Source organism: Scleropages formosus, chromosome 23 (genome assembly GCF_900964775.1).
Source record: "Scleropages formosus chromosome 23, fSclFor1.1, whole genome shotgun sequence".
NCBI lineage: Eukaryota > Metazoa > Chordata > Actinopteri > Osteoglossiformes > Osteoglossidae > Scleropages > Scleropages formosus.
The window spans coordinates 2,099,322-2,111,750 of NC_041828.1; the positions used below are offsets into that span (position 1 = coordinate 2,099,322).

Consider the following 12,429-nt stretch of genomic DNA (forward strand, 5'->3'; position numbering starts at 1 on the left):
AGAAGCCTTACCTGTTTGACAGGCGAGGTCCACGTCTTTTTCAAAGTCTGTCTGCATGCGGACAGGGAGCAGAGAGGGGCAGGTTAGAGGGGGCAAGGCGGGGGTAACGATGGGTTGCCGCGGGGGGGGCTTCGGCGGTCGCTCCGGCTCCTGTGGCGGCCGGGACTGGGTGCTCTGGACGGGCTGGGGTGGCGAGGGTTTGCGAGGACGAGCAAGGACACGGCGAGCAAGACCATGTGGCGGATCAAGGGAAGAGAGCATGCGAGAAGAATTTTTTTTTCGTTATTCAGCATGTGTCAACGTACATGAGCATACAAGAAAGAAGTCCGTTCGTAACTCAATTTGTTCGCAACTCCGACGTCACTAATCAAGTCCCAGTCTGAGCAGGTAACCATAATAAGAAATTCTTGTAAAAAATTGGAGATGATTATTTTATTAACTTTATTCGTTTTTATTAACTTTATTTTTTACTAACTATTTTATCAACTCTACACTAATTTTATTTAAAATGAGCCAGAACAGAAACGCCGTTCCCCACGAACGGGTCGAGGGATGAATCTCGTAAGTTCGTGCACCTTTCCTCATATTGTTATTGATCACTGTGCACTGGAACGCTCAACGCAACGTGTAAACACCGTGGCAGTGAGTGGAATTAAGGCGGTTCACCGCTCCCATTTTGTTCGGGGGCTCTTGACCGCTCGCTATCGACTCAACAAACACAGACCGCGTTCGTTCTGATCTCAGCACAAATTTTGGAAAATAGATAAATGAAGAAAATGACACAACGTAACAAAAATTTTGTCATCGATTTTTTTGCCTTTTCCATTCAGTTTTGTTACATTCAACAGACTTTTGGCGTTAGTTCGTACTACAGTACATGTCGATTTTTCGAAAAATATTCCACATTCTTGAAATAGCTAATTTTGACAAATTTCCAGAATTTTCATCTTCATTGGGCTGCAAGATTCTTCTCTGTATAAAACTGACACTCTAGAAGAACTAGTGTTATTTTTGTAATCACTAAAGTTTAATTACAATCAATGGAAAAATCGACAAAACTAAGAACTTTGAAAAATTAGAAATTAAACTGGGTGGGGGGGGGGGGTTTGCTTAATCACAAAATGAGGAGCCAACGTTTCTGGGGAAACGCACAGCATTTTGTTTATTATTTCGCACTCGATAAACACTTGCTCGAAGCCTATTCATTTATTAAACCCACCGTGCCATCAGACCCTCGGTGCCTCGGAGGACGCGGGCCCTCATGCCACCATCGAGGGACTGATGGGTTGGGGGTGCCCTCGCGGACCCAGGAAAGACGCAGACGGCACCAGCAGCGGTGAGACTCCCCACCCCAGGCTTGCGCCTGTAAACAACACGGGCCGCCACGTAGCATGTCGCCGTGGGAACCGGGGATAATGACCAGGTGTTCGCCATGACGACGGAGCCAAACGCAACAGTTGCCGGGAGTCTCCGATGCTCCTTTGTTGTGACAAACGATTATGTCCCTGCGTCGTGTGGTAATAATGGACATCCTGCAGGAACCGGGGGTGGGGGGCTCACGCTGCAGGGAGACGAAACCCTCGTCATGGAAAAACAACCACCTGTTCGCTGCACGGCAGCACTGCGGATGGCTGTGGGGGTGGGGCTAAAATACAAAGCGGTAACAGGAACCAATGAGCTGGGCACTGAGAGCAGCTGGATTTGCCCATTCATAATAATCTGGTCTATTAAAATATCGTTACTTTTTTTTACATCTGACGGAGACGAATGACGACGAGCCGAAGACCCGCCTTACGGGGGCGTTTGTTCCAAGCAGAAACCCGACAGCACGTGGCGCTGTGGTTAACGAATTGAGCGCAGCTGGAACAGGTGCTGGAGTAACGGCGGAGATACTGAACCCCAAATACCGCGGTAAACGCTGCACGGCGGTACCGGAGAAGTACAGTACGTCAGTTACTCTTACACAGAAATGTCCTTTTTTGTTCTGCACACACATTCAAAAACACAAAGCTAAACACTCAACTTTGAGTTTAAACGCCACATCTAGTCTGTGTTCTTAAAACTACAGTTCATCTACACGTGACCACATTGGTAACCAACATACTAGAGTGAGTGCTCAGTCCATGACAGTATTTTTTATATTTATATATACCGTATATATAATTATTAAAATTATTGTTATTTAATTCCTACATTGTATATATATATAAACTGTAAGAAATACAAAGGTATAAAATAAATATAAGAAATACTAACATATCAAATTTAATTCTTACATTATATACATTGTATATACACAAATATATGTATATATGTATGTACACATGTATTTATTTTCCCAGAGTTTAAAAAGTTTGCAAAGTGGAGCACAAATAGTTTTAAAAGTCACTTCATTTCCATATCTGAAGTGACTGAGATACATAAAACTCTTAATTTCATCAATAATGTTTTGTTGTAAAAGCGGATTTATGAAGAGGTGCTGTAAACGCACCATATCCTCCAACGCAGCGTCATGGTCATTAGTAATTTTTCTGTGGAGCGGTTCCGGAAACTGAAACCCACATTGTTAAAAATATCACTTACTGCCCTGTCATTTTAAAATCATATATTATATCATTACATATATATATTAAAATCATATATATATATACACACACACATATACATTTCACATATATCAGCGGTCAGCCTCATGCGGTCATGTGGGGATGGACTGTCCCAATCTAGTGACACCGCTACAGCCCGTCCTACTGACACGGTGGGTCTTGACCCCAACAACCTACTGGATTGAAGTTGTTGAGGATGGCGCCTGGCTGGCAGGAGTGGGGGCAGTGAGGGGGGCCACACGGCAGGCCAGGCGCGGCGACATGGGTGAACTCCTGCCGCGAAACAGGGGTGAGGAATGAGACGTCAAGGAAACACCTACGTAGATGAATCCAAGAGTTGGGAATGAAGCAGATGTTCTTCCCAGAATCCCACTCCATCCGCACCGAGTGAGGTGTGTCACTTGTCCTCAGTGGCTGCAATACTTAAAACGCATTTGTCTAGCGCTGAACGAATAGCACTAGCAGTATAGCGGCTGGGGCGGCACAGCAGGTAGCGCTAGTGCCTCATGGCTCCTGGGCTGCGGGTTCGAACCCGGCTCAGCCTCTGTGGAGTCCGCACGTTCTTCCTGCGTTTGTTCGAGTCTCCTCCAGGTGATCCGGCTTCCTGTCCAGGGTGAGCTCTACTTTACGCCCAATGCTTCCGGATTAAACTCTGGACTTCCATGACCCTGCACTGAACAGTATGGATTGGCGATTGATGACGGATTCAGCGAAGGTGTTTGCAGGAACTCTGGGCTGGATATCAAAGCCAAGACTAGGCTCAGCTGATAGCATAGTGATTCAAGCTGCTGTCTTTGGATGTAGCAGTTGCAGGTTCAGATCTCACCTCCAGCTGTAGCCCTTACCCTACAGAGCTGCAGTAAATTACCCAGCTGTACAAAGGGGTAAATAACTGCAATTATCTTTATACTGCTTTAAAGAAAAGGGAAGAACTGGAAATCAAAATAAAATAAATCTCCTGAAGAGCCAACAGAACTTGACAAAGCTTAGATACATATCCGCAGGGCCCGGTAATACAGGGGAACAGTGGGTAGCACTGGTGCCTCATAGCTTCTGGGCTGTGGATTTGGACATGGGTTCGAATAATAACGTTATTTTACTCCCACAGTCCAAAGAAATGTGTTTCAGTTGGACTCGTGACTCTAAACCCCCCGTAGCGTGTTACATCAGTCTGGGGTGTAGATGTGCGAATGACTGTAGAGTTTACTGTAGTAAATGTAAAACGATTCATCCTCTTGGAGAAAACCTTTCGCCGAATGCATAAACGTACACGTAAGGTAAAGTGAAAGGTAAACAGAGCACGTAGAGAAGAACAGCCCCCCCCCGATGAGCGGTCGCTAAGCGTCACATTCCCAGCGCGACTTTCCGGAAAGGTGATGGTCTTCGGAGGTGTGGCTGCGTGGGGGGCCTATCAGGTCGACCTATTTCACCGAGTGTATCGGGGTGTCCGTACATCCTGTAGGGTGTTTGGTTCAAATCCCATAGGCACTGTGGAGCAATGAGTGGAATGGAGTGGAATGCAGTGTTATTCACCATGATCTGCACCTGGCCGTTCTTGCAGGAGTCCGGAGAGTTCTCGCTGTCGTCCTTGCAGACCCCCATCCGGCACCGCACGGCATCCTGGACCTGGGGGAGGGAAAACGGAGCAGCGGTGTGTGTCTCTCTGCGAGTGTGTGCGTGTGTGTGTGTGTGTGTGTGTGTGGTGGGGGGGGGGGGGGGGGGGGGTTATTCTAGCAAGAAGCACCAGCCTGGTTTAGCACCAATCAGAAAACGACAACAATCTGCTCTTTCTTAGAGCTTCATTTCCTGTTTGGAGTGTGTGGATGTGCGATGTTGCGATGTGTGCGACTACAATGCATCTCTGCTGTCATACAGTGTGTTTGTGTATGTGTGTTCTCCCGCTGCTGGAACCATATGGTGCGATAGAGAGCAGGGATCTGTGTGTGTGTGTGTGTGTGTGTGTGTGTGTGCGCGCGTGTGTGTGTGTGTGTATCAGCACAGCTCCCACCCCCCGTGTTCTAATCAACTCCGCCAGAGCAGCCGCCACGACGGCGCCCTCCGGAGGCCTGAGCCAGGGCTTCCGTTCCGTCAGGCTCGTCACGCGGGGGTGACAATATGAAATTTTTAATAAAGCAACAATATGAGCTCAAACTCGGCCGAACCGTCGGCGCGTCTCTCGGCGACCGTGTTTCCAGAGCGACGGAGGCCGGCGCCTGATGGTTACCCGCTGTTCGAAAAACGAGCGCAACGCAACCGTTGTGTGAGACGAGGCGTGCATGCACGGACACACACACACACACACACACACACACAGAATAACAACCTGTGAATAACGCAACTAAATACGACCAGAAGTAGGACCGTGTGTGTTTGCAGCACAGGTGAGCATCACCTGTGAGATCGTGGGAACATCACGGGGTTGATGGTCCAACCGGGACCGCACCCCCCTTCTCCTCCTTATCGTCCCCAGCGCCGAGATCCTGCAGCGCTCTGCCGTTACGCTGAAGATATTAGGGATTATAAAACCACCCGCAGGGCAGGATTTTCATTTATTTACCAGAATCACTCCGGGATTTATTTGATTCTAATCCCAGAATTCTGCCGTATTGATTTAACATATATGGCTTAGCGCTTTACCACTTTATTCGAACCCCCGGTCGCGGTTCGTCTGAGATGCAGCAGACAGCCAAGGGGGCACAGGCCAGGGAATTGGATAGGAGCCCCAGTGCATTCTGGGTAGCGCCAATTTAACCCGCAGAATAAAGAGAAGGAAGAGCAGGTATCAGGTGAACCGTTTCGATATAAATAAGGGATCAAGTTAATCTCGGCTCTGAACTGTGTTCTGATTTGCCGGGAAAATTGGTCCCCCGGGGGTGTTGACCACGGTGCAGAGCAGGTACCTCCCAAAAATTACCCACACGCATCAAGCGGTGCTTTGGGAAGGAACCGGGGGCAAAAGTTTTTTTTTGTTTCTTTCTTTTTTTTTAATTTAATTTTACGAGTTCCGAGGGAGGAGGGGGTTTAATGTGATTTTAATGGGATTTTAACGATTGTTGATATTGAACAGTTTTGTTTTTTTTTTTTGAACGTCGTGTGAATGCTTGCGTTTTTTTTGTTATTTCGGTGTCTGTTACCTTCATATTATCATTGGACAATAACAGCGACTGCAGATTTTAGAGGGAACAAAGTCCCTTTGAGTTTCTGTCTGCCCTTCCACATCTACACAATTAGTAATACACACCATACTGTACTCAACATAAATGCTAGAAATTGTAAAGGATCACACAAGACACACACACGCTTGAACACACTCACCTTAATAAAACACAATAAAATAATCGCTTTTCTGTGTAGACATCTGAGATTCGCTGTGTCACTTACTATGATTTTACACTCTCAGTGATTTTCACCATTGTGGTCCCCGGACCAGTTCCCACGAAGGGCTGCACCCCCCCCCCCCCCCGAAAGCCCTTTGCTTTTACATTCCGTCGCATAAGAGCAACAGAAGTGTTTCGGACTGTACGCTTATAGCCGTGCGTCACACGGTGAGCTCTTCCTGAATCCCTCTCACAGACTAGGACTAGCATGTGTCGTTTTTACCAGGGTACCACCCCTCTTTGATGATGACGTTGACTGTGTTTGAACCCTTGGGTCGTTTTGCTCCTCTTGTCCTTCGCTCCTTCTCAATCGATGTTCGGCGCAGAGGTTCCGCGGAGCAGGAGAGGGTGTCGGGACGGGAGGGAGATGGGAGGGAGGTGTCAGGTGGGAGGACGGGCGGCGCTCACCTCCCGCCGCATGGCGCAGTGCACGGTGACCACGACGAAGCCTTGCACCGAATCGAAGACGGCGAAGAGCACCTGGAAGAGCGCCGAGCGCCGGTCCGTGATGGCCAGCACGGCCGACATCCAGGTGAGCGCCAGCAGGGGCAGCACCACGCAGGAGCTCCACAGCGACGCCCTGCGCGGACAACAGCGAGCGCAGTGCACCTCAGCGGCCGGCCCACGGGTGGCAGCACCGAGCGGCTCCGGCTCCCGGAGCACAGCAGCATGTGCGGCAAGGCATGCTGGGAAAACGGGGTCTATAGAAAGGGGTGGTGGGGGCTGTGCTCCGAGAGGGAGGCCGGGGGCTGCGGACAAGGTGTGCGGCTGCATGTGAGCACAAGAAAGCCCCTCTACGTCTGTCGTCCTCTCTCTCACACACACACACACACACACACACACACACACACACACACGCCCAAGGGGAGGTATTACAGGAAGCGTCCCATGCAGCCCATATGACAGTCCCCTCCCAGTCCCACATTTAACACAGCATTTTTTTCCACTGTTTATTTACAGCTGTCTATTCGCAAATCCCCTGAAACGTGGAAATTAAGTTACCGTTCAACACATAATTATTTTAACTCCGAAAAATAATATTGTAATGCACTGTAATAATATGATCATTTCAATATCAGTATTTTAATATTTCGATATTTCAGCAAGCATGACACAAGGTGCGGTCATGCGTGGGCGAACCGTGTATCAGACAGGGTTGTACCTGCCGGGTTCCCGTGGAAATGAACGCGGCTACAAGATCGGAGGCTCAGAGACACGCCGTCGACAGCCATGAGACACTGAGCGCTCCATGTGAACGGGACACGCGTGAGGTGCGGCTCCGGAGCGATCGGGAGCGTGAACCGGAAACGTGGTCGGTCCAGTGCAGCGGCACACTGGTGCGCTGCCCATTCTCCTCGTGTGATGCTAGACAGGCCTCGCACACCTGTGGAACCAGGAAGGGCTGCAGAGCTTCCAGCTGCTCGAGGTTTGTGGGCGGGGGCCCCAGCGGAGGGGCTGCCCGGTCAAGAGCGGTTTACAGCGGTCCGCCAAGGCTGACACCAATTTACTGCGTTCACAGTGTGCCGAACTCACATTGCGTGTTAATGCGTTTGACTGACGGAGGGAGTGAGGGAAAGAGTGAGTGAACGAGATAGAGAGAGCGAGCAAGAGCCGTTGACAGAAGAAAGGCCGAGCAAACACTGCGACCGCAGCGAACGCGTTCATTTCCTTACTGATAAACACCGACTGATCAATAGAACAACTTTCACTCAAATAAATCATATTCAGCCTGAGCTGTTCGACACCCCTGTACCCGTTGTTACAGTTTATAGTTTTCTTACTCTACTTTGTGTAATCCAAGTATTTTCATTATCACTTTCAGTTTTTTTTTGCCCTGTTTACAATCAATAGTCGTCTACGGCGATACAAAGGGAACATATTTTCATATCAATAAAGCAATCTGGATTAGAGAGAGAGTAGAGAGAGAGAGAGCGAGGGAGAGAGAGAGAGGGAGGTTCATGGTTCAACACACTCTCATCATCACCACCACCATCATCATCATCATCACCACCACCACCTTCAGGAAAACTCCACTAGAGGACGTCCTACTTCATTCCCATGCAAAAGAACTGGAGGTGACCTGCTGACAGCCCGTCCAGTTCTTCCTCTCTTCTAAGAGCCGACGTCTCTGTCCCTTTGGGTACGTGTGTGTGTGTGTGTGCGTGCATGCATGCACGCATGCATACACGCCACGTCAACACCCTTTGAGGGCCACAGCTTCCGTGGAAGGCAACTGTAATCAAGGTGAAATTCCCTCAAGCGGCGGAGCAGCTACGCATCCTTAAAACAACTTCCTATACACCAGCTCCTTGCATTATGAACAGCAGAGGTATAAATTTTTCAAGATACAGACTTTCCCCGTTTCATTGCTTATTATTCTTTGTATTTCCTGAATATACCTGTTTTATGGAATTTCAAATGCAACCTGTGTTTACCCTCCAAGCCAGCAGATGGCGGTAAAGAGCACCGAAATGCAAGTGCAATGTCGCCTTAATTCGACGCACTTCCACGGTGTTTACAGCTCACGTTTGGTGTTCCTGACCTTCGCTGATCATTAACAAGACGAACTAAACATGTTGATGGGATGAATCAGTAAAAAACTGAGAGCGAATAGGAGCTTGAGGAGATGTCTTTAATCACTTTAGTTTTAATTTAAGCTGAAATTAGCGAAAATCTTAACCTTGAAGTAAAATTTTTTTACACGTATTTTTATAGATTTTTATAGAGCCTAACTCACGAATAAGTCGAAGGATGTCTGCATTCACTTTCGCTGACTTTGGAGTTACGATCAAAATGAGTTACGAACAGACTTCGGGCCCCAATCTTGTTCATAAGCTGAGCCAGTGTACTTCTTTTTAATGGTTTGCAGAGAACAAAACTGTTTGTCCTGAAAGTATCAAAGATTATTTTTCATTTTTCTATGTTTTTGTCATGTTTCCTTGGGAGAAAGAGGTCAGCTCTCTGAGGAGTTGCTGTTCCTTATGAGGTGAAAGACGGTGTGGAGAGAGAGAGAGCGAGTGAGCGAGCGAGAGAGAGAGAGAGAGAGAGAATGGAACTGACATGGCACTGCCGGTGGTGGAGCTGGACAGCGCTGTGCTGGAGATCACCCCGCACTTGGAGCATTTCAGGAGCAGCCGGCTGCGTGACTCCAGCGGCTGACTTTCAGGACGAAACGAGCCAAACACACACGGGGGTGGGGTGGGAGGTGGGGAGAGTGAACCCAACACACAGAGGGAAGAGCACACAAAGGATCCCAGGAAGAGGGTGGCAGTAGGGTGAAAACCAGGCACACGCCAATAGAGAGAGACACACACACACACAAGGATGGGAGTGGAGAGGATTTTATTGGGCGTGGCACGGATGATGGCACCGGGGAATGACAGGGACAGGAAGAGAGGCACGTGGAGGAGGAGGAGGAGGAGAAGAAAAGAAGAACAGAAAGAAAGAGTAAATTAAAGGAAGGTCACAGCAGTTGTGTGGACAACAGCAACAGCAAAGTGCAGCCTGGGGGCGGAGCCAACAGCAGGAGACCCCCAGAGGCACCATGACTAATCTGCCTCAGCACTGCCCCTGGAGGCTACGCGAGGCGGTGCAGCCAGGACTTGAATGAGGGCCACCGGACGACCTGCCGTGGAACTAAGAGCCAAGAAGGAGCCCCTCCTCGCCAGAGTCCTCCTCTCTGATGGGCCAGCGAAGGTGTTAAACGCCCCTGTTGTTCATTTTTACTCGGCTAAATCAAGGTAAGCACCCCGGTCAAGGGAACTAACGTAGAAGGGTGGATTTGAACCCAGGTCCCTGTAATGCAAGGTGGCAGCTGTAGTCGCTACACCACAGGCCATCCTGTCTACAGGGTAATGGATTGAACGCACTGAGAGGAGTAAAGAGCAATGGATCAATCGGTAAAACAGTGTAAATAACAGACTAATTAACTGGTCAATCTGTTCTTTGACACAGGTGGATGGGGGTGAAGTATGTCGGGGCGGCAGGTGGCACCGTGACTGAAGGACTCAAGTTTGAATCTTATCTCCTACTCTCCATGTGTAATCAAGGTACTTACCCTGAAGTGACGTGGTAAAAATGACCCTGCTGTGTAAATGGGCAAAACGCTATCAGAATATTGAACACTGGCAGCTGGTTTGGAGAAAAGTCTCACAAAATGAATAAATATAAATGTCATAACATGTCAGAGTGTGGGCTCCTACCCCCAAGGTGGGACCCCAGGTGATAAAGCGGAGCACAGCACGTTGGGTAAATTGTAGAACTTCCTTCGGGCTGCGGCGCTGTCAACCCCCCTCCTGTTGCATTCTGGGATTGCATCCATACTGTCAATAGTGGGCCACCTGAACGACCATATCTGGACCCTAAAGGGCGGCAGATTGCCGTTTCGAGAGCCACAAGGACACATTTGTGTTGCTTTATTTGTGACTAAAGTACTTTTCCTCGCTAGAAGTCGGACAAAAAAAATTAAAAATAGCAACCGATTTGGGCAAAGCCACGTGGGCACGAGCGGAAGGTGCCGGAACGGCTCGCTGGAGGAGGGCGCCTAAGCGGAAAGCCACTGTGTCCACGCCGGTCTAAGAGCGCTTCTGGCAGCTCGACGCAACCGCTGCGACGCACAGTCTGGAAACGCTGCTTTTGTCCCCTAATTTCCGGTCCATTTAAAACATTTAAGGTGGCGTGTTGTGACTTTACCGCAGGCGCTGAGCGCGAGCGCTGCATTGTGGGCTTTTAACACGTTTTAACACCTCATTTAACGCCGCGCTCTGCTGCGTGGCGCTTCTTCCGTGCTGATGCGACGGCCCCGATGACAGCACTCTCATTACCATGGTAACTACAGGTTGTCAGAGATGGCTGATGGGCTGAGCTTCGCCTGTTGTAATAAGGGTGTAATCGGGTCGGGTCTGACAGCCCCGTTCCTCCTACGACTCCAGCTGTGGGCCCGGCGTGATTTCGCCACAGTCAGCAGAGCAGCTCCAACGCGGTCGAAATCAAGAAATATTTGTTAGATTACCCATCACACAGCAGGGTAATTTTTACTGTATAATTTGCAGTCAAGGGCACTACTGCAGGAGATGCGATTCGAACTTGGACCCTTTGAGCTCAAGGCAGCGACTGTAACTGCTACGTCTCCTGCAGCCCCAGGGTTTGATTTATTAGTCACAATTAAGGACTTAAAACTTACAAAAGACCAAAAAATTAAAAATACGGTATCCCTTTCACTGCATGGCCTTCAGCGCAGTTCGCAGCAATATTTCAGCAACTGTGTGTGGAGTGTAGGAGCGATGGAGGCTTGGCAGTTTCATTAAAGAGCAAGGGGCAGCAGGTGGTGTAGTGGTTATCACCCTCACCCTGTAATCAGAAGGACCTTGCATCAAATCCCACCCCACTTTTGAACCGTTAAATAAAAATCTTAGTCTGAACTGAGACGGTAAAAGTTACTCAGCTGTGTAAATGGGTAAATTAGTGCGACTAGCTTAGTGTGCAAACTTCACACTGTAAGCCATCTTGGGTAATAATTCAATAATTTATAAAGGAGTGTTAAATCATACTTTTGTGCTATGGTTCTCCATCGTTGATATGGGTATTTACATTGTGATCAATGCCATTACCTTTATCTGACACTTTCCTCCATAGCAACTTTCAGTGTTAACATACCTACAATTATCTACCCATTTATACACCTGGGTAATTTTACTGGAGCAATTTAGGGTAAGTACCTTGCTCAAGAGTACCGCAGCAAGAGATGGGATTTGATGTTGCAACCTTTGGATCTAAAGGCAGCCGCTCTAACCACTACACCAGCAGCTGCCCCTTATGTAGATTACAGATCCCACTACTAACACCATTACTTGTGTTCGTCCTCTGAAGACGAAGCCACGTGCTCAACTAGCACCCCAGAGACGTGTCGGCATTAAGAGAGACTGCTTTTTCTCCTCCTGCACATGGAATGGCGGCGATTCTGCCGACGGCCCTGTTCACGAATTCTGCCTGTGGGAGGGGGTCTGGCTGAGCATCTTTGGGCAGAATAACAATGTGTCCATTAGCGGATTGTTTCCTGGCGAGGATCGATGCGCGTCGTTAACACGGCTGTCACCTGTCTCCGAATACCGAAGACCCGCATGGGAGTTCGCGGTGTGACCCCCTGGCTGGAGAAGGTCAACACAGATGAGACAGGAAGTTCCTATTGGCATAGTGATGCTCGACCGTGGGTGAACAGGCTGTTTGGATATGCAGCACTGCAACCAGGTCAAGTGACTTCAACAAAGTTGGACATTTCTAACCCCCAGAGGTGCAGGGGTTTTGTTCCCAATTGCTGGGGGGGTCGGGGAGATGAGGATGGCGTTCCACTGGGTTGCCTACCCGGCTCTCTGCTTCTTGGACTTGTCCGAAATGCCGTCCCGGGACATGAGCTTGTTGAACACCACGATCCCGATCAGCATGTTCAC

General features: G+C 48.9%; 1 protein-coding gene across 8 annotated transcripts in view; it reads right to left on the reverse strand.

Moving 5' to 3' along the window:
• The window catches only part of adgrb2 (adhesion G protein-coupled receptor B2), a 188,108-nt gene that overhangs the window by 14,367 nt on the left and 161,312 nt on the right, over positions 1–12,429 (reverse strand). For 6 of the 8 annotated variants that reach the window (XM_029248272.1, XM_029248267.1, XM_029248271.1 and 3 more), the window contains 4 exons: positions 12,344–12,429; positions 6,392–6,563; positions 4,140–4,232; positions 12–51 (listed from right to left, as the gene is read on the reverse strand). In XM_029248272.1, the coding sequence (XP_029104105.1) occupies positions 12–51; positions 4,140–4,232; positions 6,392–6,563; positions 12,344–12,429 (391 nt within the window). The remainder of the gene's footprint in view (positions 1–11; positions 52–4,139; positions 4,233–6,391; positions 6,564–12,343) is intronic. The other 2 variants (XM_029248268.1, XM_029248266.1) reach the window with 1 other exon arrangement.